This window comes from Lipomyces oligophaga, assembly GCF_038497815.1.
Source record: "Lipomyces oligophaga strain CBS 7107 unplaced genomic scaffold V1516scaffold_12, whole genome shotgun sequence".
In the NCBI taxonomy this organism is placed as follows: Eukaryota; Fungi; Ascomycota; class Lipomycetes; order Lipomycetales; family Lipomycetaceae; genus Lipomyces; species [Lipomyces] oligophaga.
In genome coordinates, this window is record NW_027117796.1 from 53,768 (window position 1) to 81,201 (window position 27,434).

The following is a 27,434-nucleotide window of genomic DNA, read 5'->3' on the forward strand; positions in this document are numbered from 1 at the left end:
GGAGATTTCGACAAAAGAGGTTTGTCTTGAATCACTGGACAAAAAAGTACCAATATGGTGAGTTCTGCAGGCAATATGTAGATATACTCTATATATTGTCGAGATAATATTCACGCAGCTAACTATTAAGGTCCAAAAACCATTTAGACACGCAAACGGTCTTGGCCATGCAATTATTAACTCTCGCAACCGCAACAGGAGAAAGCAGCGTGATGAGCTCGGCAATGGCTCCATTCATGACTATGAGGAGCCCAAACAACCCGCTTGGATGCGCCTGCAGTCTGTTACTCAGGAAAGAGATCTCGAAGAGTTTCTAAGCACAGCTGAGCTGGCGGGAACTGATTTCACCGCGACCAAGCTTAATGTCAAAATCCTGCATGAAGATCAGACCAATCCATATCTACTGACAGACGAACAGCAGAAGATCACCGACGAACGACATCAAACAAATAGAAGACGATTGACTGTTCCGCGACGGCCGAAATGGGACGAGTCCACAACACCCGCGGAGCTCGACAAACTTGAGCGAGAGGCGTTTCTTGAGTGGCGACGAGGTTTGGCCGAGCTTGAAAATCAGGACCTGCTTCTTACCCCGTTTGAACGCAATCTCGAAGTCTGGCGACAGCTATGGCGAGTGGTTGAAATGTCTAACATTGTTGTGCAAATCTGCGACGCCCGGAACCCGCTATTTTACCGGTCATCGGATCTCGCTGAATACGTTGACGAATTAGCAGAGCAGACAGGCACTGAAAAGACCAATTTGCTACTGATCAACAAGGCCGATATGCTTACGCTCAAGCAACGGACCAAATGGTCACATTATTTCAAATCTCATGGTATTGAATTTGCTTTTTTCTCGGCCGTTGCTAGTACCTTGGATCATTGCCTCGAACAATCTGAGGATCCAGATGTACATGTTCTTTCGGAGGACGAGCTCATGGAGCTGTTTGTGAAGAACGCTTCGCCAGACGGCCAGTCTAACTTCCATATAGGTCTGGTCGGATATCCCAACGTGGGCAAGTCGTCGACAATCAATGCATTGACAGGGGCGAAGAAGGTTAGTGTGTCAGCTACGCCAGGCCATACAAAGCATTTCCAGACCATATTCCTGACTTCCAATGTTGTCCTCTGCGATTGCCCAGGTTTAGTATTTCCCAATTTTGCTTCCACAAAAGCCGAATTGGTGTGCAACGGAGTGCTGCCGATCGATCAGATGCGTGAATACACGGGCCCGGCGGGACTCGTTGCGCAAAGGATCTCTAAACAACGACTGGAGAAGATCTACGGTATCAGGATTGCAACGAGACCGGAAATCGATGGCGGAACAGGCGTTCCTACTGCGGACGAGTTTCTAGGAGCTTATGCAATAGCTCGAGGATTGATTCGAAGCAGCCGAGGCGGGCGGCCAGATGAATCGAAGGCAGCTCGTCTGGTATTGAAAGACTATGTTCGTGGAAAGCTGTTGTACTGTGTTCCACCTCCGAACGAGGATCCGGTTGAATTTAACCAAGTGGTGATGTTTTAATATATTTATTATATTATAAGTCTGTATATGTAATGAATAAATTAATGTTATAATGTAATAGCATAATGTAATGGTTAGGTAGAGCATAATTAAACTTAATATCGATGGTGATGTACTGACTTCTAGCAACTCCCATCTCCAATGTCCTGATGTGAAATCACGTCCGAATTTTCCACTTCTCCAAGTCAATCAACAAAACCTTCGAGGATGGTTGGTGTCGCTGGCGGCAGTAGAGGTTGCTTAAACTGTCGTAAGCGTAAGATCAAGGTAAGTTGACCATTCTCTGTTTTTAGGTCCCTCAAAGTGTTAACCTCGCTTCTCCAGTGCAGCCTCGACGAGCCCATCTGTTCCGAATGCATAAAAGCCCGTCTCGATTGTCCCGGTCCAAGAACTGGACTGCGGTTCCAGACGCCTACGTTTGTCGATAGTTCGAATTTTACCGCTGTCTCTGCAGAACCGACTCCACGATCCATCTCTGTACCCGCCTCAACATCCTCCTCATCATCCTCCTCATCCTCAATACCTGTTCTCAAGTTTGTGGAATTTGAGCGGCCAAAACGCGCTCGCGATTCTACGTCCCGTCCAAGGAAGCTCAAACTCCAGCCTGACGATTCTATTCCTGCAATCTCCGCTCATTCTTCAGTTCTCGCGTCCTCTACTATCCACGAACCAATTAATCAGACTGCAAAGTACGGTTCCTCCACTGTGACTACGGTTTCAAGACTCAGTTGGTCCTCAAATCTGTTCCCTATTTCCACAGCTCTGACTGATCAGCGTCCGTTTCTCGAAGACCAACTTAATGAATCTTCCTCTGACTCAATAAATTCAACTACTACCACAACGACCACAGCCTCCTCGTCTCCGGCCTCTTCAGCTTCTGATGTCGTTTACGGTCTCGATAACGACTCAATATCTAATCATATTTTGTCATCTAGAGTACCATCTACGATCGAACAATATTCTCTATTGAACCAATCTTCGACTGAAGTATCGGTTTCGGAGAGTTCTGCCAGCGTATTCTCATCGGATGAACTCGACGACGAGCAGGAGATTTCGGAGAACTCTCTCCGACTCAACGAACTCATCGCCCGAGATAGTCTACGGCATGTCTATATCCCCCTGCAACCATCACCAGCTTCAGCATTTTTTGAGCTTTTCCGCGATCATTTCAGTAATTGTTACTGTCGTGCCAATTCGCCTCTAGAACTAGCCATCCACGGTAATACCTATCGGTCTTGGATGGACCAGATTGGCAAGAACTCCTGCTCTATAAGTTCCTATCAGGATGCCAGTTCGAGTGTCTTAATTCTAGTCTCTCGAGCCTTTACCGCCAGCCACTACGCTCACTATACAAACAATCAATCTGTCAGAATGTTTGGACTGCGTTGCTTTACTCGAGCCATCTATCTCCAGCGAAAGCAGCTGGTCGATCCGGACCGCCGATTATCGGACGACTCTATCATAGCCAGCTCCATCCTTGCACTTTACGAGGTCTACAATGGATCAATCGGTCGCACATTTTGGCATATCTTGATGAACGGTACCTGTGATCTTCTTTCGGAACGGACTAAACAAGCTGAGCCACTGTCAGAGCTCTTATTGGAGTTCAAGGAAGCGATGCGAGGAGTATTCATCATTACGAAGCTGTATATGGGAGCCGGCAATGATAAGATTTCTGTACGGGAGCTAGAAGAGCTGCAGCATGAGTATATCGAAAATCCTCCTTTCAAATCCATTTCCGAGGCGGCCCTAGAGATCCCTAAGCTGTCTCGCTTGATTTGGGTTGCACACAAGACTGGCAATCTGAACAATTCTACAAAATCTAAAATAGGCAAGCGATTGCGCGTAATCGAAAAAAATCTTACGGCGCTCATAATCAAATATTATTTGCGCTGTTCTCTGAACATTGGCAATACGCCTGCTGAATGCGCGATCATAGACAAGAATAGTCATAAACTGTTAGACGTATTTTATCAGGCGTCTAAAGTCGCGCATCCGTTCGTCTGGTTTGAAGACAAATCGGATCTGCACGGGACGATAGATAGGCAGGAATGGACCAAGACTCATTTTTTCAAGCCTGAACTGCGGTTCTACTCCGAGGGGTTCGAAGAAATTTGCGCCTATCTTCTAGCGATCACATTCTATTTATACGATTGCAAGCGACGAATATCTATCGATGCCAAGGAAGAACGAGATGCTAATGCAGACTTACAGGTATATGTTGCACTTGCATGCGGGTTGTATGCGAATCTCGAGCGTAAAATGACCGATCTTCGTGACATTCGAGGTGCACTTACGTTCACATATCTTATAAGGTTCGCATATATTGTTAGTGATGACCCACTAGTTCGCGCTTGGTTGGCGAATAAATCACGGAACTTTGTCAAGTTCGGCGGCGTTGCAACGATGCGTATGCCAAAACGAGAAATGAGCTTTAACATGAATCTATACAGCTCGCTACCCATATGCGACGTATGCGGGGAACGGCTACGTTACAAAAGTCACAAGAAAGAGAAAAGAAGCTAGCGCTTAATGTCTAATTTATTAGATTTAACTCATTTGTTCCTTACCTTACTCAAGGTTTGATATCATTGGAGGGCGTTGCTAGATAATGGTCTAATTATTTACTATTTACAAGGTTTTCCAAATAAGTCACAAAAGCCGTTACACAACTGGTCTCCATTCGTTCACCCATTTATCACGAGGTTGACGGAGCTGATTTCCGGAACGCTTAATAAACTTGCCATAGCCTTGCTCACCAAGCAATCCACCCTTGTCCTTTGCCCAGACAAGCTTACCTCTCAAAAAAGTATATCTGGGCCAATTGTCAAGGGCAAATCCTTCATATGGAGTGTAATCGATTTTATGGTGTAATGAGGAGTTTGAGATAGAATGCTTTGAGGAACCTTTGGGATACCAGATGACAATATCTGCATCGTAGCCAGGAGCCAAGACACCTTTGGATTCGAGGCCGTAAAGTTTCGCAGGATTTGTACTTGCGACTTCAACAAATTTTTCAACGGTAATCTTGCCATCAGAAACACCTTGATATCCAAGAGGAAAGCGGGTTTCTACACCAGGGAGGCCATTTGGAATAGCGCTGAATTTTGCAATTTTCGTATCCTGGTCGAGACCCAGTTTTTTACCTTGCGGGTGATCCCAACAGGACGGACAATGGTCCGAAGAAAGAGTCGTGAACGTTCCATTAGCAATGCCTTCCCAGAGAGCATCTATGTCGTCTTTATCATCGCGTACCGGTGGAGAGCAGACGTATTTTGCACCCTCAAAGTCAGGCTTTTTCAAAACGTCTGACAACAGATACAAGTACTGCGGGCAAGTTTCAGCGTGTATGGGTAGCATTCGAGTCTGCGCGGCCCGAACATGGTCGCGTGAGGAACGAGTTGAAATATGCACAAGCAGAATGGGGGTGTCCATGAGTTCTGCGATGGCAATTGCACGATATGCTGCTTCGTTCTCCACTAGTGGAGGTCGTGAAACAGCGTGAAAATACGGGTCCGTGAGCTTACGTTCCTCAAGCTGCTTGATGATAAACTTGATCATGTCCCAGTTTTCCGCATGGATCATGGTCGTCATGCCTAGAGCCCGCGTGCGCTGCAAAACACTCATGATTTGCGCATCAGTCAGCTGTCTATTGTCATACGACATATATAACTTAACGCTCGAGATTCCGCCCTCATGACGCAATATCGGTAACTGTTCATCCAGCACTGACGGACTCGGATTAGTTAAAATGAGATGGAACCCATAGTCGCTATATGATCCTCCTTGCGATGCGCACTTTGCATGGTACTCGTCTACAACCTCCAACACGCTCTCATTCCAACGCTCCTGAGCAGCAAAGCAGACTACTGTTGTCGTGCCTCCACAAATTGCGCTTCGCGTTCCGGTGTCAAAACCATCCATAGTTATTCCACCAGCGCCCTGCGAAATATGAACGTGCGTGTCGACGCCGCCAGGAGTAACATGTGCTCCTTCAGCATCAACTATTGTCGTCCTTTCACTCGCAAAACCCACCAAACCAGAACCAATCAACGCAATCTTCCCATCTTTAACTGCAATATCGCTGTTAGGAGGATCCACAGTTCCGGAAGCAGTCACCAAAACCCCGTTTGTGATTATCAAGTCGAATTCCATTGATTTCCTTGGTTTGCTCGTTATCGTCGTTGAATTAATACCAAGTTTTGACTTCAACATTGCCTTCCGATAATAGATATTACACTCTTCTGCAACGGCCCGCAGTGTTTTGTACCATGCTTACGTAATGTAATCTGCCATGATAGACGAATTGCCAGTAGACAAGTGATCAATACCAGACATTTAACAAAATGAGATTCGAGTTTTGGTCTATTGTCAGATCACCCTAATTTCACATTTTGAACAGAAGTCCTGCTAAAAATACCGGTGGTTGTCGCTGGTCTTCTGTTCAGAGCAATTATCACCAATGCTACTGACATAGCCTACCGTAATCCTTTACCGCTAATTTTCGGCATCAAATCACTGAGGTAGCCTCAAATATACTAACCTGTGATGAATTATATGCTTGCACTGGCGGAAATAGTATTTTCAAGAAGATCTTGATCACTTTTTACTCACCAACGTGACGAGAGTTTGATCATACTATCTGAAAGTAGGTTTGTTATCTAGAGCCAGACCTTCTTGAGCTCCTCTCTTGAGCTCCTCTACATGAGCAAAATTGCTGCTTTCACGGACGTCCTCCTAAGCATCAAGCTCAGCGAAGTAAACATCGGTTGCAGATAGGGCTCGTTGCATTAGAATCGACCAACAGGCCAAGAGACAGAAAACAGCAAACAGCACACGAACGTAGTTCACATGCGTACAGGAACAAGCATTTAGGCTAAAACAAAATGCGTCACTTCCCAAGCAGAATCAAATATCATTAACAGGCAGATCCGCATGTGGAAGGGAGTATTGATATTAGTTCAGACCTTCACTAGCAGTCTGCTACTATTATTCATACGAATATTTGCGGTTCCAATTTCCAATTAGGCAAATTGTTAAAATCGCAGTTACTGTCTACTTGTTCTATTTTGACTTTGATCCGAGCTGCTGTATCCTCCCTCATTTACGAAACACTAGATTGGTCGTTGACGGGATCTATGGCACTATTTGAACTGCAGATATGAAGAAAGTCTGAGCAAATCATTTTAATATTGCCAGTCTGAGCTTGTAATCGCAATTGTATTGAGCCTCGCTGCTTTAGTTTCATCTTTTGGCTATAGAAAAAGTTAACCGTCAGCTGGAAAGAATTCTAATGGAACGGAAGAAGCGAGCTCAAGTCAGTAGCATGGCTTGAAAAACAAGAACATTGAATTTTCTATCGTTGTACGCCAAGAGTTCTTGTAGCAAGAGCGGCCATGCGCCGTCTATGCTATTGCTGTTCAGTTCGTAAATGCAAGAGTAACCTGCTGTCTGTCGCACAGTAAGAGAAGTGAAATAATACTAGGCGTATTATTAACGAAGCACTTTTGTCCTTAGATTTAGAGACACTGAGTTAAACTGATCTTCTTTTGGCCTGACTGTGCACAAGAAATGGGTGACTAAAATTCTCATCACTTATGGGTAAAGGTGAGTCGTGCTTGCAATACGGAACGAAAATTTGCTTATGTTTGTATCTCTGCAACCATGCATTACTGGCTTTCGATCGAAAAATATGTCAGCGGCATCTGAGAGTCGAAAGTTTGGATTACTTATGTCAGTACTACAAATCAAAGGAGTGAGCGCGCGAGCTGCGTAGGAGAACAGGCACAAGTCAACTGAAAGAGCCAAATAAAAAACATGATGAAATCATAAGAAAAATTCGTTCCAGTATGTCCTGAATTGTCATTTATTCGATCATATTGTTGAGACAAGAACAAGCATATCGTGTTTCAGGAAGGTAGTGAGCATTTTTGATATCGTGAATGACAGAACAAACACGACTGAGGCTGAGGTTCGTTGACCAAGTACAGTAAATACCAGAGATATAATACATTTGTCAGGAAATTCAGGAGGAGACTATGAAAATAAGTTGGCCACTGCGCTTGGGGAATATTATGGCTGTTCGTCACGATTAAGTCAAAGGTAGAAGGATATATGCAGATGAGGGTTCATCGCCCTCGAGATTTGCCTTGTTGTAATGGAGACACCAGGAAAAGCTCTATCACGTCTGATTACAAAATTGAAGCGAATACAGTAAGGCAAAGTAAGTTACAGGATGTTAGAATGTAAATGGCAGAACCAGATAGGAGAAAACTCAATCTATTTCGATCTTTGGTTGTGGGCGGCTTGCACGACTACCTGAGTTGTACGCGCAGCAAGACATCTTCCTTAATCGGATCCTGGAAAACAACCAACTAAAACTAACTAGTCGTATCGGACAGTGGTGATTGATAAATCCTTTGCAAATAGACTGAATTGAGATAGAGAAACGTTTCGATAGAAGCTGGAGATAATTGATCATCACGTGCATGGCTTTCAAGAATAATTTTTATGTCTTTTTCTGTGATTATGACTGGACGGAGTAGTTGTAATATGCATTACTTAGTTAGGAAATGGATTATTACGGTAATAGTATTATTTGTGGTATCTGATGAACTGAATTATTTATTGTGTCTCTGTAGCCGTACGGTAAGCGGATGCAGGAGATCTAAAGTAGCCAGGGTGTTCTACAGTACTCTATATAAATAGTATAGTGCTATCTATAGTTTGCTGATGTAGACAGGAGACATGGATATCCAAAAATACGATAAAAGAACAATAAAAATATATAATGTAGGATCACATGTTTCGGGATCACAATATCAGCAATAATGGCAATATCATTGACAGCATCAATGACGATAGCATTAGCGAGAACCAACGAGATTACGCGTAATGACCTCGTCTGGCTGTAAGCAAGATTATTCAACAAACCACACGGTGGTTAGTAACGATCCCTGAAAATAGAATGAAATTTCGACGGTCATGACAGCAGGAGTACTAACGTCAGGCGCAGCAACAGAATCCTATCAGCCGTGGCCAACCCCAGTCGATCATAGACCGACGCAGCCAGAGTGCTGGACATTACCAGTTAGTCATTGCAGGACTAGGGACAAAAGAAAAGAAGTTTGGTCGCAAGCATGGTTCTGACGGCTGTTCAAGTCTATCTATGGTCTAGAAATACCTGGATTTGTCGAGCTATTGAAGTGACAGAAGCTGACCACGATGTATATGAACGAATACGACATGCTTCTGATCCAGTTGATTGTTCTATATTGTTGCTGATTATGATGCTGGTGATTGATTGATTGATTAGATCAGACTTGTTCTAGGTTTAAGAAGCGCCATTTTTTCAGGATTTCGTTGACGAGAAAACGGTGTAGCTGATGATTGGTCTGAGATTAGATTATCCGAGCGGGATCTCTGTCCGATGGATATGAGAGGAAAAGAATCTGAGTATTTATAGAATTTGTGCGTATGTGAAGATGAAAACAGCGATGTACATCAATAAGTACATTATTTAAAATATATATTTGTATATGTTCTATTATCTGCTGTAGAAATATTTCATTTCATTGTCCGATTCCATATCGATATTTATATCTCTACATTGCTATCTGTACTCTCTTTCCCGGACTCAAAACCACTTTTCTCAAAACAGAGACAGCTCCGAACAGAACAACGCGTACACTAACTGGATCTGTCCAAAGTTCGACAAATCGACGCAGCAGACAATTTTAAGCTTCTTCTGATTTAGATTAGAGTTGAGTCGAGAAACAATCACGGTTGGCGGTGGCTTGAAACCTTGCTCCGAAGGCAGGTCGACGAGTCAGATAGAAGCTGTGTTTGTTGCATATTGGAGTCTTGCTCTGCGCTCGTTATTATGTGAAAATTAGCTGTTTATTGGATTGTTTATTCCTATGATCAGTATAGAATATTCAGCATTTGTTGCCCGCAGCCATTTGCGTCTTCACCAGCCCTCTGTCCGAGCTAAACCACACTACAGGGTGCCAACAGAAGGAAGGGTCTCGACCATCTCGACACGGATTCATGCTTAATCTTATAAGATCAAATGCTTATTCAGAATTGGCTTTGTCCACCCGCTAGTGTGGTCAAGTGCGTTTTGGCTGAATCTGATATGGCTCTGCGTATTTTGTTCTTCTGCAGTCTGGCTGGACATCATACCATATCCTTACATATCATTACATATCACTCATTGTACACATCATACCATTTCATATCATATCTGCTTATACATGATCTTATACTCATTTCTGTTCCTCTTGATAGACCTTTGTACTTCATTTAGCATCTGTTTACATGCTACCTAATACCCTTCACATCCCTTTCCACCTTGCCAGCCAGCTTTGCAAGCGCAATCGCAGCCGTTATCCTCCTTGACCTGCCACGTTCTTGTTACGTTCTTGACCTTGACCATCTTCACGGTCGTCAACTGGCAACCTTATCCGCCTGCTGGCGCCCTGTACTAGCCTAGTCTAATCTGATTGCTTAGCTTAGACTGCTACTCTTCCCTCTCGCTCTGTTCATAGTCTTGTCGCTAAATTTGTTTGGCCTGTCGTGTCGACAATCCCCTGCACCCGCAACTTTCTTTTCTCCCCTTGACCCACCCTTCTCATTATCCTGCACCTGGTTTGCTGTACTTGTATACCAGCTCTGCTCCCCTCTGTTCACTATGTTTTCTATGACGAGGTACTTCATCTCGTCGTATATTCGACCACGCTCTACGCGTGCACCTGTTCTGTTCTTCATTGCTCTTGTGCTCCGTCCGCCTTAGTCTTGTCTCTTCTCGTCTGACACCTGCCTTCTTGCCTCCTCGCCATCCTCGCCATCTTCCGATCTTCTGATGGTCCAGACTGTTTTTTTGGTCCGCTTCTTCGGTCCCTTCCGGGGCCGACTTAACTCCAGTGCGTTGTGTCGATGCCTCAAGTCTCAGCTCTGTTCACTTCATTTTTGGTACAGTCGTATTGAATGTCGTTATATTACATATATATATATCCTTCGGATGTCCTCTTCTACTCCGAAAAGATTTCTCGATTCCTCCCATCGCAATCATGAGGAACTTTGCTTTGTTTTCTATTCTAGCTGTGCTTGTCGCCATTTCTGGCGTCGACGCCTACAAGCGCACCCGTGCCTTCCCATGCAACAAAATCTGTCTTTCCTTCATGGAAGGTCTCAACACCGCCGTCACCTGTGACGATGATGACACTGGCTGTTACTGCGGGCAGGACATTCTCCTTGAGTCCTATGCCCTTTGCCTTGACGTTTGTGATGCGCAAGATAGAGCTAAGGCCTGGTCTATGGTTGTCAAAACATGCAAAAAGGGAGGCGTCACCGTCAATGGCACTCTAGCTGAATACCATGCACTTGCTGAGGAGGACTACGTGGACCAGAAGTCGGTCAACAAAACCGACATCGTTACAACCGCTGTTAAGCCTACCTACTCCAAGATTCGTGCAAATATTTTGACTCGTGCCGAGAAGAACCACAATCTCCAATGGGCCGAATATTTTGGGTTAGTCTAAAATTCTGAATCAAGATAAAGGGATTTCAGTAACCAATTAATATTAACAATCGTTTTTAGAAATATTCTTAATGCGTACTGGGGATTTTTCATCATCATTGCTGCTGTTCGCCGTCTCCTGCTTCTGACTTACCCGAAGAAGGGATCTTCGCCAAACGGATTCATTTCAAAGTTCCGCAAGTTCTTTATCCTTCCGGCCACCTTTGGTGGTAAGCATATCCAGCCCGCTTCTATCGGAAAATTTCCTCTGTGGACCGTTCCAATTCGCTGGCAGAGCATTGTAGTCTTTTTTTACTTTGCTCTTACAGTCATTTTTATGTTTGTTTGGATGTGGACAGTTCCTAACAACACGACATACTATACCGACGCAATCATGACTGCTCGTAATATTGGTGATCGTACCTCTGTGATGTCGCAGCCTATGATTCCGTTACTCTTTTTGTTTGCTGGTCGCAACAATTTCATGCAATGGATCACTGGTTGGTCGTTCGAAACTTTCAACGTGTTCCACCGCGCCATGGGCCGCATGTTCTTCATTGTCTGTGCCGTTCATGGAATCTCATATTCCTTCTGTTACCATCGTTTGGGCGAGGCCTCGGGCAAAATGAGCAACGCACTATACTGGAAAACTAATGTCCTTGAGGACTTCGACGACATGCTTGGACTTGTTGCGCTACCGCTTCTGTCTGCAATCATTTTCCAGTCTTTCTACGTGTTCCGACACAATTTGTACGAAATTTTCCTATTGCTCCATATTGCTCTTGTTTTGTGCTTCTTTGGCACGGCTTGGCACCACGTCCGTCCCCATGGATATATTGAGTACTATTTCTGTGCCATCGGTGTGTGGGCGTTGGACCGGTTGATTCGAATCATCCGAATCTGTCTAGCCGGTCCATTTGCAAAGGCCTCTGTCCGAATTCACGGCGATGCGTTCTATCTGACCGTGAAACCTTCGGTACACTTCCATCCCAAGCCTGGCCAATATGCGTTCGTATATGTTATGCGTCATAATTTCTGGGAGTCACATCCGTTCTCAATTGTGGAGTCCAAGGCTGGCGAGTACGTGTTTGTTGCTAAGGCACACGCTGGAATGACGCAGAGGCTGCACCGATCGGTGTCGAAGTCCGACAGTGGATATGATAACGTCCATGTCTGGATTGAGGGTCCTTATGGCGAGTCGTTCCCTGTGTTCAAGTATGACACTGTTGTGCTCGTTGCGGGAGGTATTGGTATCACAGCAATGATGTCGTATGCTCTTGATCTTCACCGACGAGATACCCAGCAGCATGTGATCCTGTACTGGATGGTGCGTGATATGGTCTCGCTGCGATGGATGAAGGACCAGATGGATGAGTTGACCGACCATTCGCAAGTCGATATCCGTCTGTTTGTCACCGGTGAGAGCCCCGAAGTAGTGACCGAGAAGAAGGCGGTCAGTGGCACAGAATCAGACTCTGCCGGATCTGTCTCCGGTGACTCGTCCAGTAAGGAAGGTATGCCCAAGCTTGGTGGACTCAACATCAAGTACAACGAGCGACCGGATATCGAGGCAGTCGTCTCGCAGATCTGCTCAGAGGCTTCTGGCTCTGTTGCCGTTGTTTCTTGCGGTCCTGGTTCGCTGGCTGATTCTTGCCGAGCTGCGGTTGTCAGCAACGTCGACCGTGCTCCAGGCCGTGTTGATTACTTCGAGGATGCTTTTGGATGGGCTTAAGTTGACGTTAATTTTAAAGTTGAATTTGATATTATCTTTTTTATTTCATGTTGATTTCATGTTGAGTTTGGTAGATTTGATTTGGATGTTGATTCTATTGATTATAATATTCATTCGTATGAGTATACTACTGATACTATGATTTCAGTGATTCATTTGTGCATTAATATAACTATCTTTGAGAACTACGACAGTACCTGCAACTACTCTATATATATGCCGTCTGGTTAACCTCCAGCTTTGTTACATAATATACACAAACCGTATTATGTAACCGCATGCGGTGTTTAGGTCGAAAGTAATTGTATTACATAATCCCGAACGGTGATAAGGTTGAAAGCAATCGCTAGTCCGATGTCTAATCAGATTCATCAAATTAGAATTATAAAAGTTGGCCCTTGCGGTCGACAGGAAAAGATTTTCAAGTCGGCCGATATTCGACACCGAAAAAGCAAGAATGCTTCTTCCAAGCCCGCGGTCTAGACCTGACCGCGTGCTGCCTTCGTCTGTCCTGTAGTGCATTCTGTGTACCTTTTGCTTAGATCTCGTGCGGGAAAATAGCAGAATTCTCAAATCCAATCGCATTACAGTGCACGGCAGTACGTCAACTTGAGACAGAGAAGGCCAAGAATCAAAAACCAAAACTAAAACCAAAACTAAAACCAAAACCAAAATCAAAATTTTTGTCAAAATCTCCAGCTTCAATCAAATTACTCAAACCAAAATCTCAGTATCTCAAGCCAGATTTCGTCTCCTCACTAAAAAGCAAAACTCCTTTCATAATTTAAACATTAGCAAGCTGCCCATAGTCGCTCTCAAACAGCATATTATCGTCATATCCAGGAACAAGATGCTCACTATGGAGACCGCCCGCGTTGGCTCCCTCGGATATCGTACTTCCTCTCGCAATATTCCCTCCATTCCCTGATCCTGCTTCTCCTCCTCCTCCTCCGCTACCACCACCAACATTTCCCCCTCCTCCCGTGCTCGCGCCTGTAACTCCCGATGCCGACGCCGCCGACGCCGCTGCTACGACTGCCGCTGTGCTTAGCCCAGAACTCGTCCCGTAACTCCCGCTGCCATCTTCGACAACACTATTCGACGGACTGTTCCAAAAATCTGACACACTAGCTTCGATGTCCAACGCGGTCTCCACTTTCATTTCTTTGCCTCCTCCAGCTCCCCCTCCGCCTCCGCCGCCGCCTCCTACTGCTACGGTTACTGCGCTCCCAGTCCCTCCTGTCAGTTGGTGTTGTTGGTGATGGCTACTTCCATTGCTACTCAGCAGCGGCGCCTGTGTAGGCGGCCCTACCATCAGCGCTGATGTATCGATGTACTTTAGATCAGGCTGGTGGTGCGCCAAATACATATGCTCTTGTTGCTGCTGCTGCTGGCGCTGAATCATATGAAACGTCTGCACGCTTGGCACCGCCTCGAATATCGACCACACTACCTTCTCCAGCCGAAGCAATGCATATTCAAACATCCACGCCGCTCGCGAGTGGACTCGCAGATGCCATTGAAATCCCTCCTTGTACTCCTTGTACAGCTTCACTTCGTCCTCATTCTTGGCTGTCACTTCCAGCAGCGCTATGAATTGCCCGATCTCGACAAGACAGTCGCGCGATGAATGAATCCAGAACGCTTCCAAGTACTCAGCTGAAAGTGACTTCACAAAATTCACTGCCGCCTTGGCTCGATCGTTTGCCGCTGTGCGAAACTGCATTATCACGACTCCGTCCGTACATCCCTCGAGCGCTCGCAGTATCGCCCGGTGCAGCGTAATCTCAACCGTATAATATGCTAAGTGGAGGTATCCAGTCGTGCATAATCGCTTGTTCACAACGTTTGTCGGCTTCATGTATAAACAGTCTGAAAGTCCACTGTGCCATTGCCTTAATTTCAGCTGTAGCGGCTTTGCGAGCTCAAACACAACTTGCGCGTCCCGAATCTCGTGCTTGTACTTAGTGTACTCTGAGAAGAAAAACGTTAACAAAATCTCGGATAAAATAGACGTCAATTTGGACGTTTCAATTAACAGCTCTGCTCCTGGATCGTCGGGACCCGAGTTGATCGACAGTTCAGCGCAGAAATCATCCAAATCTAGCATTGGCACTAGCCAGTTTTTATCATCGATGTACGACGGACGCCCGTGGCATAATGCAACCCAGCGATCTTGAACATATAATGCCCATGCAACTCGTCTTCTCAAGGGGATTTCCCATGACGGAATATGCCACTTGCTACAGTCCAAATGCAGTCCTAGAGCATGTGCAACGCCTACAAGTTGTGCTGTAAACGCCGAGATCTGCGTACGTCCGATCTTGAGTCCTCCGATAATCGATTCCGGCTTCCGTTGTAGCAGCAGCAGACCAGCTTGCACAGTGGCCAGTCGTGCACGATGTAAGTGGCGTTGAATTGCAGCAAATGATATAGAATCAAGATTTAGAGAATCAGGTTGTGTGTCGGACTGTGATAAATCATGATCGTATGTCCACCAGTTCAGTGCTAGGGAATACACGGCAGCCAGAAGCGGAGGCGAAATGTTCTTAGGCGATACCTTGTACTGAGAAAGAAAATATGTCTATTGCTGTTAATACGATGTTTTCAACGAATTCACGAATGCATACCTTGTGAATTATGGGATATGAAGGATGGACAATTCGAAAATATAAATTAACCAGCTGAGGACCGTAAGGATGCACGATTTGCTCAATTTCTTCAACTAACTTATGATCTTCCTCAATTTCATTGTCGATAGTCATTAAAAATATGGCATCATTCGATACTGGTCGTAGATAATTTGATTTTGATAGTTGTAGTTTGTCACCTGCTGTAACTGATAGCCGGTGCACAAACTGATATTCGTGATCTAATACGTTCGGTCCGATTAGTTCGGAATATGCGGATTCATTCATTCCAAGAGAGCTAGCATTTGATGATGGATCCATTATATCAGAGCCTTAAATTGTTAGTAGTTTTTCAGTAACTTAACGGGAGATTAATCAGAATCCAACCAGATTCAGATCAGAACGAGTCGTATTCGAATCATAATTCAAATCGTATTCAAATCGTAATCAAGTAGTAAACCAGTCATCTATATAAGTTATTGAACATACCATTATCATTGTTATGTTCTGCATCATTTTCCACACCTAATCGTATCCTCTTAGAAGACAAACCCAAACCATGGTCATCCATATGGTGAATTTCAGGTCGCGGACCTCCCATTAGTAAAGTCTGATCCATTATGGAGTGCATGTCATGTGGAGCAAAATCAGTCGACTGGATCTGCGGCTGCGGTTGTAGCTGCTGCTGTGGATGCTGCTGCAGAAGAGTACGAGATGGAACTAAAGATGCGGAAAGTTGCTGTTGTTGCTGTTGCTGAGTACGAGCAGCAAGATCATGTGTACCATTAGCAACTGGACTAGGTTGAATAGGCGCAAGAGAAGTTGGCGGATTAGAAGGATTTTGAGTTGAAGATGCAGGCTGACGACGTCGCGTAGGTGGCTCCAGCACAAAAGTGCATACTTCGTTATGTGAGACGCACATAGTGCAAATAACAGCACCGTCCGGACGCAAACAGCGAGTCTTGCGACGACGACAACCATCACAAGGTCGTTCTCGACGATTTCGCGTGTAAAAAGGTCTGTTACTATTCACAGTCTGCCCTGACTGTTGTTGATTCGAAGAGACAGTGGAAGAAGAATTCGATTGGTGTGGAGCAAAAAAGGGCTGCTGACCTTGCGAATTGATGGTCGGCAGTGAGCCTTGAGGAGTCACCTGCTGCGGAGATGTTTTATTCGAAGATGATGACGAGTTAGCCAGAGACTTTCCAGCAAGGCCTAAGGAATCTGAAGATGAAGAAAAGTTAGGCGATACTTTTGTCCCTTCTCGGCTTGACGTCGGCGATGTCCCCGAGGTATTTGAAGCTGTATTGCTGTATGCGTTCGCATCCAATACTGCTGCAGTGTTCTTGTTAGAGAGAGCCTGAGGGTTGACTGAACCAAGTTCAGACGGACTTTTGCCCGAAGAATATGCAGATTGCGCTGGAGATATAGGAGATGAAGAAGTTTGGGTGAGGGATTGGTTCGATGTGGAGGAGCAGCTGGCAAACGACTGCTTGGGTTGCGAGACAGAGGTTGAAGATGGAGAAACAGAACTCATAATAGACGAGTCGTAGTTGCAAGCAAGACCAGCAGTAGGGAGGGAAGTTTGTAAAGGAGCAAGGTGCAAGACAGGTACCTCGACAGACTGGAGAGCCAACTAAGGCCGAACCGCGAGACGAAACAAAGTAGGCAAGAAAATAGGCAGCAATATTCCGGCAAAATATGTAGCTTGATCGATTCGCAATTATTCGATTCAAGCAGAAGTCGGTAGCGGTGGTCGTGGACTGAAGTAGTTGGGGGACCAAGAGAATGTGAGAGAGCAGTCGACCACGCAGGACCAGAGACGTGCGAACAAGAAAAGCGAGTGCCAAACACGGAAATCAAGCCGATGACTGTGCGAAATCCTGTACAGAAGCAAGGACAAGCAGAAGAACGGAAATCCAAGACGCAGAAACTGAAGAAGCTTAGGCGAAATCTAGATGTATAACGGAGATGAAAGATGGAATTCAATGTTTAGACAAGTTTTGCTGGATCTGTCTGCTATGGGCTGACGAGTTTGGCCCGCTAGCTGACGAGATCTTACTGACCTGGATTATTGGGTCGGCAAGACGTGGGAGGTGCGGTAGGAAATGGCAGGGAACGGTCCGGAGAGTGTGTGCTAATGGTTTGTTCGATGCCCTACACTTCTTGCACAGGCTTACCCGGTCGATCGGGTCCTGGGAGTTGGCCACAAACGCCACATCGCTATATTATTCTCGCATGGAATTTGTTATTATTCGGTATGTATTTATTATAACGTGTTTGGAGTTATTGGTGTAATTATGATAGGGTGGACATATAGCAGGAGAGCTGAAAGGAGTAATGAATAGACTGAATTAGGAGACAAATGGTTTAGTATAACAAGCACCGTATACCATACAAGAATTCTAGTCTAGATAAATAGACTAATGAGTCAACAGTTGATATATTAATAGAAAATCAGATCGATAGTTATTTTGTCATTACCAAATAAAGTTATAATAGTACCATAGTCGCAAGAAATGAGATTTTGTTCACATCATCCAATACTAATTATCCAAGTCATCAGTCTTATTACCAAGAAATGATTATCTAATCGCTATCGACTCCGGATTAGATAGAGTTTGCTGTCTGACAGCATATCATGTGATATTATGTAATATCGTTTGTGGCCGAAAATGGATGACGTTGAATGATGCCATAAATATTAATATGATTACGTAATGAGAGGAACGCCTTCATGTAGGTATCGCTGGGAATAAGGTAATGCTAATAATGTAAAATTTTAAAGTGTTCAAATGGAATAGGGAGGATATTGAGGTTGTTGGTGTAAGAGAATGATGCTGAGATCGGTGCCATTATAAATGGTTTAGTAAATCATTTCTGCTACACTTATACTTTAAATATTTCTTTATTTCTATACAATTATGATCTATAATACAATATGATTTAGTATTTATTATATAATATATTATGCTATAATTCACATAAAGCTATTGAAGATTATAAAAAATTATTAATTATCTCACTAATCCATACCGCCATACCACCATTACCACCATAATAAGCGAAAGTGCCGCTTCCTCACGTTTTCCTCTTCCCTTCCCTTGATTTTCAGTGGATTTATCCGTTTCCAGGCCCAAACTAAGTAAACTTTGGCAGACTTCGCTTATTCCATTGTTCTATAGCACTCTGGTTTTCTACTTTGTCTTTTTTGCCTTTTTTTTCGCTCGCTCTCGTTCGCTGTTCTCAATCTAGCTGTGGTTTCTTCGAGTGCAGCGAAATCAACGTCACATTCGGTCACTGCTTCTTCACCCTCTTAAGCTCAATTCTATATACTCAGGCCTGCTACGGTAATCGAAACAGCCAACTAGGTTTTGCCCAAACCATGGCGAAGCCACTACAAACCAGGATCGACTTCCAGAAGCTCTACAGGTCCGTTCTCCGACCGTTGCGTACACTCACGATTCCGGCGGCTTTTACCAAGCTCACTCGATCCTCACGGTCAGGCCTTGTATTCTTGTTTTTCATTATTTTCATTCTCATTGTCACTATCTCCTCATCATCGGGTAGAAACTCCGCATCGCCATACGCCCTGCCTGGCGACCTTGATCCGCCGTTCCTGCAAACGGCCTCTCGTCGCTGTCCGGCACATCTTGCGTCTATGCCACGACATGTATTGTCCTCAGTATCGAATCCGTTCTTGTCCGCGATGCGCATCAACTTCAATGCACCTGGAACAGCATCCTCAACTTCTAAAGATGCCGTTAATTATAGATTTAACCCGAGTTTGCTACCAATGCCGTCGTCGGCACCATACTCGTACATGGCTTTCTCTAGCCAGCTCAAGGGATCTGTCTACGAGCTGTGGTATTGCTATATTGATCGGGGCCAAAAGCGCATTTCCAGGCGAGTCGGGTTTCAATGTGCGACTGAGCCCACACTTTTGAACATCCCGACGCTTGAATTGGGCGAATGCAATGATCATCCATTTCTTGCCTTAAAATCTGGTCCTCAGACTCCTCGAGTGTTATTGATGCCCGACGGAACTCCTGTGTTGATGTACTCGGCCAACTCGCAATCATATTGCATTGGAGTATGGATGATCGATCTACGAGCACTGATTCCAACGCTTGTGCAGCATTTTCCAAATGCGCCGTTCCAGTTTCTCGAAACAATTGAGCTGAATCGGCCTGGCCAGCGAGCAGAGATCGAGCAGAACTGGGTACTGATGTTCGAAAAGAATAAGACGTTTATCCAACAGGATCTACATCCGCGAACCTTTTCGTCAATTGGCTGGCAGAACAAGAATCTGGCTCCACGATCTTTCAGCTGCATCGAGGCGTTAACAGAAGGCAAGTCCTCTGCCGTTTTACAGCAGGCTACCAATACGCTGAGATTGTCTTTGTGTGAATTTCCGTGCACAGCAACGCTGGAAAACACAGTTTTGATTTCGATTATCCATGTGAAGTATCTTGAAGGATATAGTCCATACTACGAACGAAGAGTGTTAATGACGTCTGCTACATTTCCATTTGACGTAATTGGCATCTCACCTCCATTGTTGTATGCAGGCACAGACGAAAATGACATGATTTACACCACAATGATTGCGTGGGATTCTACGCAGGGCGATCGTGCGAAAAGGGACGATATTTTCAGCAGAAATTTGGATAAATATAAAGTGCGAAAGCCTAATACAGGCGTCGAGGAGGACGAGCAATCCGGAAGTACAGAAGAAGCGGGAAGCATGGAGGAAGAAAACGCTTCAGAGCAACAAAAAACGGCAGCGGCAGAGGAAAAGGTGAAAGTCGACAAGCGGGACGGAAATAAATCCCAGATTAAGTTGGAAAAGCGTATATCACCTCGGACTAAGAAGCGGATACTCGATTTGAAGGAACAATATGAAGACAAGGCTAAGGCTGCCGAATATGTCGCCGACGCGCCTGAGTTGGCGGGATTGGAAAGTGATTTCTATCACGGATATTTGAATGACATAGTGCTGATCGGGTTCGGCATTGATGATAGGGAATCAGCGATGCTGGACGTTCGTGCGTCGGAATTGGTGAGCTGTGTAAAGAAATGTAGTAAGTAAAGTTTGTTTATGTAATATATAATTTGTAAGTATTATTTGATATGGAGCTGTAGTCTTTGGCTGTGTCATGTCTCCTTATTTTTTCTGTCTTCATCAATTTTGGCCATTTTCTCGAGTAATGTAACCCGCTTTTGGACTTTTTTCTTCGGGTTCTTCCAATCTACACCATCAAACTTGCCAGACTTGCTGGACTCAGTTCGGTCATCTTTCGAAATTAGTTTTCCCGGATTAAGCGTAATTTGAGTTCTTGAAACTCCTAGCACATGGCCATCTGCGATGTCAGATAATGATATGATGTCTGGATAAATTTTGGTGAGCTGGATACCTTGATCGAAGAACATATCCGTGCCAACGAGATCGTTCCAATCGCCCTCGTAGACCTTTGATCCGACAGCGACAAGTGGATGATCAGAGTTCAAACTGCGAAGCTGGAAATTCGATGTGTTTTCGAGATTTTGGGGAAATTTCGAGAGATCAAGCGGGATAAAAACGTCCTAATTGTTGGTACGGAATAATATAATGAGATATTTCATATTCAGTGTACTATATACTATAATATACAGAATACGACATCAGAGAATACTCACGACTTCGTCGGCCTCAGGAGGATTGAGTAACGATTTCGCTTCGATTTGAGCCTCGTCGTCAGATTCATCCATTATATATTATCGTTCTAATTAGTCAATACCATATTTCTATATTATATGATATGCATGGAATATCAGACGTGTAGTTTCCTTGTATCATTCAGCTAGCTGGGAGGTTGACTATAGTGAGTGATGTGTGAGGAGATCAAAGAGCAAAAAAGATAATCAAGAAGTAGTATTATATTAATGATTATATATACTACGGTCATATTTATAGTATTGATAATACGATATAATATATTGTTATGTGCTATCGGATACTTCATGCAACAGTATAATAACAATTATTCTGTAATGCTATGACACCTATTATTGCCGACAATACTCTATAGCAACTGATAATGTCCACTCAATATCCAGATATAGAACAAATTGAAAAGGATTTTAACAGTATAAGATATATGTGGAGATACCATGATATACCGAAGCGTATTTTTATGGCATCTTTATATATAATACTGTCGGTATAACCAATCTCTGACTAAAACCTGGGATTAGTAATGGGCAGGTGACCTTCCGAATATCCAGTCCCCGCATTTCCTCTCCAGGACTCGACCGAGATAGTTGGAGAAGGCGGGCTGGGGAACTTAAATAAGAAGCTCGAGATGCCTTTTACAATTTTATGGTCTTCATCAGAACCATTGAAATTACGCAACACACTGTGACAATAATGAGCGCAGCGGAGAACACGGCAAATCGAGAAGCAAAGCTCAAGCGGAACCCCCATGTGTGTTAATATCGAGATCAGGGAGCAACAGAACTAACAATAAACAGGGAGATTTCAATCAGGTCCAGAAAGATCGGCCGGCATTTGAGACAGACTCAAGCTGGCACTACACTCGGACGGTCGACATTGACTGGATTCCTGGTACGAGTTGATTCTACTCCATGCTTAAGCTAGCTACTTCCTGTCTAACAGGTCGCAGGTACCGGTGCAAATGACGACGATTGGAAAAACCATGAAAAGGTCGCCGTGGATCCTTACCAAGCCGGACGCGACCCATTCGACAATTATAAACTCTTGATCGCCGGAATCGTTCCACGACCAATTGGATTTGTCTCGACGGAGTCCAAGACCGGTGTGCGCAATCTGGCCCCGTTTTCTTACACGCAGGTGGTCCACCACGATCCTCCGATTTTCTGCATCGGTTTTGCGTCCTCAGTCTCGGCTGCCAAAGACACGCTTGCCAACATTCTCGAAACTGGAGAGTTGACCATCAACATTATTTCGGAGTGGTTTGTCGAGGCAGCAAACTACACTGCTGTCAATGCTCCCGCCGAGGTCTCTGAATGGGCTCTATCTGGTCTGACCCCATTGCCGTCTACAAAAGTAACGCCTCCTCATGTCGCCGAGTCGGCTTTTTCGATTGAAGCTAAGCTAGTGACCCACCATGAGTGGACTGGCAAACTGTCCGGTCAGCCAAACGGTACACTCGTCATTGTAGAGGGTATAAACTTTCACATTCGCAAGGACGCTTCGAATGATCAGTTCACTTTCCTAGATCCGAAAGTGCTGAAGCCGGTTTCGCGATTAGGTGGAATCTCCTATGGAAGGTCAACTCAAGGATTCGAAATGCTTAGACCAGTCTGGGCAAACGAGGAGACTCGACCTGACGTTAAAAAGGTGCTTCCATAGATACGTAGTGACAGTAGCATTATCGTCATGAAATGATACAATATGATATAATCTAACATTACAAAATAATTCTACAAAATATTACAATACTGGAATAATTGTACAATATTAGATAACAATACGGGACAATATAATGTAATATAGTACATCTAGTACAGGCCAAAAAATGTAAAAAAATGACAGCCTCAAAATCGATGCTCCACGATCTCCAGATTTTCAATTTTCACGTCCGTCAAATCACCACAGAGATGGGGAGCAAATCCAGCAATAATCATCGGCCAGACAAGGTCGCATTATATTCCGCTCTACTTGGTCTATTTGCTGGGATCAACGCGGTACTTGGCCCGGCGGTCCTTAAGTACTGGCAATTGCCGACTTACTTCGCCTGTTTGGCCTTGTTTCATTTTCTAGAATACTACATCACCGCACGGTACAATCCCACAAAAGTCTCACTCGACTCGTTTCTATTTCGCAATGGCAACTCATACTTTTTGGCTCACGCATTGGCAACATCTGAGGCCATTGGCTCGTTATGGCTAACTCCATCCATGACCGGGCTTGATCAGCTTTCTCTGTTCGGATTGTTTCTAGTAGTACTCGGCCAGCTTGTTCGGTCGTTGGCAATGATTCATGCATCTTCCAACTTTTCACACATTATTGAAACTAACCAGCGTCAAAGCCATGAACTAGTGACAACTGGTATCTACAGCATTTCGCGACATCCGTCGTATATGGGCTACTTTCTCTGGGCAATAGCCACTCAGATCCTTCTGCTAAATCCAATTTCCCTGGTTGTGTTCACAGTAGTCTTATGGAGGTTCTTTAGACACAGAATCATTTACGAAGAAAACTACCTAGTCGAGCTATTTGGACAGCAATATCTTGACTATCGTGCCCGAGTTCGCTCGGGAATTCCGTTTATTCCATAACACATATTCATATCAATTTATTCCATAATACATACAGAAGTTTACTCGTCCATCATGTAATTCAAAATAATTGCAAAAAGCAGGGCAATGCACACAACCACTGGTCCAAACACATTATCTAGATGCTTGCCCGAGCGCATCTGAATTGCCTTAACACGCTGCATATACACCAAATACCCCCAGCAGCCCGTGAAGAGTGTTAGTCCAAAATATGTATACGCTAATCGGTGTGCAATTGTGTTGTACTTTCCTGCACCGTTGTACAATCCAAATGTCAGTGCGGACAACAGCACAGTGACCGACAGCCACTTGTTGAAAGTACGCTCATTGGCTAACCAGACTTTCGGTTCCACCATCACCTGGCCAGACTGCGTCAATAGTCGTTTTGGCCGTACAACTCCAGGTGGAAGTTTCAATGCAGACGAAGATGATTTCTTCATACGTCGGCTGAACCACGAATTAGTTCCTGCCTTCTTCGAGCCTTTTTTATGGTGACGACGTCGGCCACGGATAAACGGATTTGAGGAACTACCAACTCCTTCACCGACTGCTTCTTCTTCGGAGGAAGACGTATCATCGTCGTCGTCATCGTCGTCGTCATCGTCATCGTCATGGTCAGATACGTTAATCAACTGCTGAAACTGTCGATCGTCATCGACAAAACTCCGAACAGAAATTGACTCTGAGCGACCGTGACCACCAACCGTCGGAGCAGCAGAACTGCCACGCGCTGAAGGAGACGAAGAAATTGCTTTCAAAGTCAAATTTAACGGCTGATCGCCAAATTTCTTGCGGTTCATTTCCTCCGCATATGCCTGTTCGGGATCGCGACGGATATCCTTCTCGAGCTCAGAAAGCCAATATGGCAGCACTGTGATGTACTCGTCATCATCAAAGAGCATCGAGACACCATGCGCAAACTTAGAAAAACGTGGCGCTTCAGTCACTAGATGGCTCGACATCAAATCCTTGACCCACGAAGGTCGAATCTTGGAATCACCAGACTTCATCGCAACCTTAATATCCAAAACCGCGTAAGGAAATCTTGAGATTTCACCCGGTCGAATAGTTTTGAACGGGTGTTCAAGACCCATGTCATCGATGTCCCGACGGTGCCAATCATCTGGATCGCGACACGGCCGTGTCATATCAAATGCATCTTCACGGATCAAGTCGACATTGTTGTCGATACTAATTCTGACACGGTCATCATCTGGAATTTGAAACGCCGTTCTCGAATATACCGCACGCAAAACTGGCTGCAATCCATTCTCTCGAATACTACTTTGAATATCCGTTACTATTTTTTCGAATCGCTCGACTTCTGCGCTCGGCGCATTACGTTCCTTCATCTTTCGAATAGTCTTTTCCATCGAATAAGTGCCATCGATAAAGGGCTTTACATATTTTTCCTTGATAGGAATCCGCTGCTCCATAGACGTCTCTGCATTCTCAGGATCTGCATACTTGCGCTCAATGAAAATTTCCGGATGCCCATTCAGCTTTCCGTACCAGCGGATGCGAAGTGAAGATGCCGTCTCGCGAGACTCAAGTTTCTCAAGGTAATACTGGAAATCAGGATTATCGAAATACAGTGACGTGATCGTCGGATCTGGCGTCGACATGTTAAGAACTTTGTTCGATTGCGGATTGTAGATCAGCAATGGCAAATGCCGAAGAATAAAGGTCTTAACTTCCATCAAATTATCTGGATGCACCCAGACTGATTTTGGTTAGTGTCAAATTAATAAAAACATTAATAGCGTTTCAACTGACATTTAAAGGATTTAAAAGTAGTTGGCGTAGACGTAGTAGGAGCGGCAGAAATTGTCGTCGTCAAAAGGTCTTGAGGATCAGAGGTCGATAGAGTGCCAGATTCCTCTTTTCGCTCTCTCAGAAAAGCAAACAATGATGACAATTTGAATAAAATTGGCGAATAGTTTTCCGAGTTAAAGGGCAACGCAGCAAGTCTGACCTGGAGTAGAGGCCGGACAGAGTATCGCGAGTAAAGACGATCATGTTTCTTGACGATCTTGAAGAAGCCGGTATAGTTAAGACGAGTAAACTTTTCAAGCTCCTTAGCCTCTGAAAGAATCGTGTCAAGAGATTTCTCAAAGGCAACGTAATCATCGATGTCCGCAACCGGGGCGGGCTCGTTCGGTGCTCCAGGAGCAGGATTAATTCTGGCTTCGGCAGCATTCACTCTATCCTTCAAGTCTGCATACTTGTTCGACTCAAACGCGTAGACTTTCTCCAACTCAGAGTCTAGCGCAGCAACAAATGCAGACTCGTCCCGTTCTGTCCAGTACGCTGCTCGACGGGCTGCATTAACCTTCGACGCTCGACGAGTGGAGTTTTTGTTTTCGTCGTCTTCGTCATCCTCTCTGAGCAGTTTCTTGAGCCGGTCGTAGTCGATATAGGACTCTGCCCACGGTGCATAACGTTCGCCCGCAAGTCTCACTCCAAACAACATTCTAATTATTTAGATGTCAGACAATCCGGAAAGTAGAAATCGACGACAAATTTCGAGCGAAAAACCTGCAAAATAGTGAGTTTGGTCGTTGCCGGCCTCGTCGTTGGCCTCTATTCTGTACAAACTGTCCCCCATAGTCAAGCCAGACTAACATGTTCACGTGACTATATCTGTCCAATCGGGAAGGTCGTGCAAAGCACGTGTAATACCCTGTTAGAGAACCCAGAAATTATTTACATAATCATAATATTACATAATCATAATATTAGTGACCTCGTTAATGTCCGTGCTCCAACCTTAAAGTACACTAATGTAGCTGCCAGTTTCAATTTGGCGATAAATAGGTTGTGGCGAGAAATCTTCTGGCGCCAAGTTGACCGGTTCTCGGGCTGTCTCGAGGATTAGAAGAGAACGAACGGGTTAGAGTTCCGACTAAATTGGTTTAATAATGTCGATCTCAGTTTAATTTACTAAGCTCCTTGGCTTTCGATGTCTGATTACATAATTCAGAGGGATATTGCCTAGGAAATTCTAATTTCTATCGGTAGTTAGATAATAAAAGCACTAGTTGCACTAAGTAACATGTGACTAGATTTGATATTACATTGAGATTCTGCTATCTATAGCGCTGTAGGTGCTGCGATTTGCGAGCATACGTAGTCCTGAGGAAATTTTTGTTGGGCCTTTTGAATTTAGACATCGACTGCTCTCATCCTTCTTCACTATCCTTAGCCTCTCTCCTCAATAACTTCCAAACTAGCGAAACTCTGCCGATAAACTGAACTGACTTTAATGTTTATGGTGCCTTTTTCGGGTCCAGTTCGCTTTTTGCTAATTAAGCCCTGCTGGTCCTCAAAGAAATCCCTGGCACAACATGGTGGGTGTTCCAGGAGGAAGCCGAGGATGTTCGACTTGCCGTCGTCGCAAGATCAAGGTGAACAGATCGTCAAGAACAGTAGCGTATGGCTCAAGATTAACCCAATATCTAGTGCGATGAGACTCTGCCTCGCTGTCTTCGCTGTTTGCGAACGAATCGAGAATGCGACGGACCTAGAATTGGGCCAATATACAAGCAGCTCGCTGCTCTCGACAACAATATTGATTCGAACACACTGGTTCTGCCTCCACAGCAGTTTGAGAGAGAGTTGTTGAGAGCGATCCAGGTCCAAACTGTCCGAGACCCCACAGTTTACTCGGAATATTCTACGTTTACGTCAGCGTTTTCCCAATATTTAGCAGACACTTTGGAG

General features: G+C 44.6%; 10 protein-coding genes across 10 annotated transcripts; 6 read left to right on the forward strand and 4 right to left on the reverse strand.

The window, feature by feature from the left end:
- Window positions 1-5: 5 nt before the first annotated feature.
- Window positions 6-1,583, forward strand: V1516DRAFT_682425 (P-loop containing nucleoside triphosphate hydrolase protein). Its single transcript, XM_066923417.1, has 2 exons — window positions 6-57; window positions 131-1,583. Exons 1-2 carry the CDS (start codon window positions 55-57, stop codon window positions 1,523-1,525), a joined length of 1,398 nt encoding a protein of 465 aa, XP_066774777.1. The 5' UTR covers window positions 6-54; the 3' UTR covers window positions 1,526-1,583.
- A 149-nt stretch (window positions 1,584-1,732) lies between these two features.
- Window positions 1,733-4,120, forward strand: V1516DRAFT_699428 (uncharacterized protein; the record flags this gene model as incomplete). Its single annotated transcript, XM_066924114.1, has 2 exons — window positions 1,733-1,792; window positions 1,850-4,120. 2 exons carry the CDS (start codon window positions 1,733-1,735, stop codon window positions 4,049-4,051), a joined length of 2,262 nt encoding a protein of 753 aa, XP_066774778.1. The 3' UTR covers window positions 4,052-4,120.
- Window positions 4,010-5,718, reverse strand: V1516DRAFT_682428 (uncharacterized protein). The gene has a single exon (XM_066923418.1). The coding sequence runs from the start codon at window positions 5,678-5,680 to the stop codon at window positions 4,190-4,192; it is 1,491 nt and encodes a 496-aa protein (XP_066774779.1). The 5' UTR covers window positions 5,681-5,718; the 3' UTR covers window positions 4,010-4,189.
- Window positions 5,719-10,215: 4,497 nt separating this feature from the next.
- V1516DRAFT_133479 (ferric reductase NAD binding domain-containing protein) lies at window positions 10,216-12,899 on the forward strand. The gene is made up of 2 exons (XM_066918634.1): window positions 10,216-11,057; window positions 11,127-12,899. The coding sequence occupies exons 1-2, from the start codon at window positions 10,597-10,599 to the stop codon at window positions 12,775-12,777; spliced, it is 2,112 nt and encodes a 703-aa protein (XP_066774780.1). The 5' UTR covers window positions 10,216-10,596; the 3' UTR covers window positions 12,778-12,899.
- Window positions 12,900-13,461: 562 nt separating this feature from the next.
- V1516DRAFT_133525 (fungal-specific transcription factor domain-containing protein) lies at window positions 13,462-17,152 on the reverse strand. The gene is made up of 3 exons (XM_066918635.1): window positions 15,897-17,152; window positions 15,408-15,739; window positions 13,462-15,361 (listed from the first exon to the last, which is right to left on the reverse strand). Exons 1-3 carry the CDS (start codon window positions 16,942-16,944, stop codon window positions 13,562-13,564), a joined length of 3,180 nt encoding a protein of 1,059 aa, XP_066774781.1. The 5' UTR covers window positions 16,945-17,152; the 3' UTR covers window positions 13,462-13,561.
- Window positions 17,153-18,524: 1,372 nt separating this feature from the next.
- On the forward strand, window positions 18,525-20,611 carry V1516DRAFT_682441 (uncharacterized protein). Its single transcript, XM_066923419.1, has one exon. The coding sequence runs from the start codon at window positions 18,793-18,795 to the stop codon at window positions 20,497-20,499; it is 1,707 nt and encodes a 568-aa protein (XP_066774782.1). The 5' UTR covers window positions 18,525-18,792; the 3' UTR covers window positions 20,500-20,611.
- Window positions 20,532-21,392, reverse strand: V1516DRAFT_133791 (uncharacterized protein). Its single transcript, XM_066918636.1, has 3 exons — window positions 21,090-21,392; window positions 20,825-20,993; window positions 20,532-20,770 (listed from the first exon to the last, which is right to left on the reverse strand). Exons 1-3 carry the CDS (start codon window positions 21,156-21,158, stop codon window positions 20,565-20,567), a joined length of 444 nt encoding a protein of 147 aa, XP_066774783.1. The 5' UTR covers window positions 21,159-21,392; the 3' UTR covers window positions 20,532-20,564.
- Window positions 21,393-21,816: 424 nt separating this feature from the next.
- Window positions 21,817-22,782, forward strand: V1516DRAFT_697611 (flavoprotein oxygenase; the record flags this gene model as incomplete). The annotated part of the gene is made up of 3 exons (XM_066924096.1): window positions 21,817-21,873; window positions 21,921-22,014; window positions 22,073-22,782. The coding sequence occupies 3 exons, from the start codon at window positions 21,817-21,819 to the stop codon at window positions 22,780-22,782; spliced, it is 861 nt and encodes a 286-aa protein (XP_066774784.1).
- Window positions 22,783-22,958: 176 nt separating this feature from the next.
- V1516DRAFT_666934 (Isoprenylcysteine carboxyl methyltransferase family-domain-containing protein) lies at window positions 22,959-23,711 on the forward strand (the record flags this gene model as incomplete). The annotated part of the gene is made up of 1 exon (XM_066920774.1): window positions 22,959-23,711. One exon carries the CDS (start codon window positions 22,959-22,961, stop codon window positions 23,709-23,711), a length of 753 nt encoding a protein of 250 aa, XP_066774785.1.
- V1516DRAFT_709138 (VTC domain-containing protein) lies at window positions 23,695-26,283 on the reverse strand. Its single transcript, XM_066924215.1, has 2 exons — window positions 25,488-26,283; window positions 23,695-25,434 (listed from the first exon to the last, which is right to left on the reverse strand). The coding sequence occupies exons 1-2, from the start codon at window positions 26,182-26,184 to the stop codon at window positions 23,753-23,755; spliced, it is 2,379 nt and encodes a 792-aa protein (XP_066774786.1). The 5' UTR covers window positions 26,185-26,283; the 3' UTR covers window positions 23,695-23,752.
- Between the last annotated feature and the right edge of the window lie 1,151 nt (window positions 26,284-27,434).

What these genes read in the sequence shown, in the direction of transcription:
- V1516DRAFT_133479 (XM_066918634.1), top strand. Translation starts at nt 10,597, where the DNA reads ATGAGGAACTTTGCTTTGTTTTCTATTCTAGCTGTGCTTGTCGCCATT. An exon ending in CAATGGGCCGAATATTTTGG is followed by an intron (nt 11,058 to 11,126) that starts GTTAGTCTAAAA and finishes AATCGTTTTTAG; the next exon opens with AAATATTCTTAATGCGTACT.
- V1516DRAFT_133791 (XM_066918636.1), bottom strand. Translation starts at nt 21,158, where the DNA reads ATGGATGAATCTGACGACGAGGCTCAAATCGAAGCGAAATCGTTACTC. An exon ending in ATCCTCCTGAGGCCGACGAA is followed by an intron (nt 20,994 to 21,089) that starts GTCGTGAGTATT and finishes ACCAACAATTAG; the next exon opens with GACGTTTTTATCCCGCTTGA. An exon ending in GGATATGTTCTTCGATCAAG is followed by an intron (nt 20,771 to 20,824) that starts GTATCCAGCTCA and finishes CTGACATCGCAG; the next exon opens with ATGGCCATGTGCTAGGAGTT.
- V1516DRAFT_682441 (XM_066923419.1), top strand. Translation starts at nt 18,793, where the DNA reads ATGGCGAAGCCACTACAAACCAGGATCGACTTCCAGAAGCTCTACAGG.
- V1516DRAFT_682428 (XM_066923418.1), bottom strand. Translation starts at nt 5,680, where the DNA reads ATGGAATTCGACTTGATAATCACAAACGGGGTTTTGGTGACTGCTTCC.
- V1516DRAFT_709138 (XM_066924215.1), bottom strand. Translation starts at nt 26,184, where the DNA reads ATGTTGTTTGGAGTGAGACTTGCGGGCGAACGTTATGCACCGTGGGCA. An exon ending in TACTTTTAAATCCTTTAAAT is followed by an intron (nt 25,435 to 25,487) that starts GTCAGTTGAAAC and finishes AACCAAAATCAG; the next exon opens with TCTGGGTGCATCCAGATAAT.
- V1516DRAFT_133525 (XM_066918635.1), bottom strand. Translation starts at nt 16,944, where the DNA reads ATGAGTTCTGTTTCTCCATCTTCAACCTCTGTCTCGCAACCCAAGCAG. An exon ending in AGAACATAACAATGATAATG is followed by an intron (nt 15,740 to 15,896) that starts GTATGTTCAATA and finishes TAACAATTTAAG; the next exon opens with GCTCTGATATAATGGATCCA. An exon ending in CATATCCCATAATTCACAAG is followed by an intron (nt 15,362 to 15,407) that starts GTATGCATTCGT and finishes TAACAGCAATAG; the next exon opens with ACATATTTTCTTTCTCAGTA.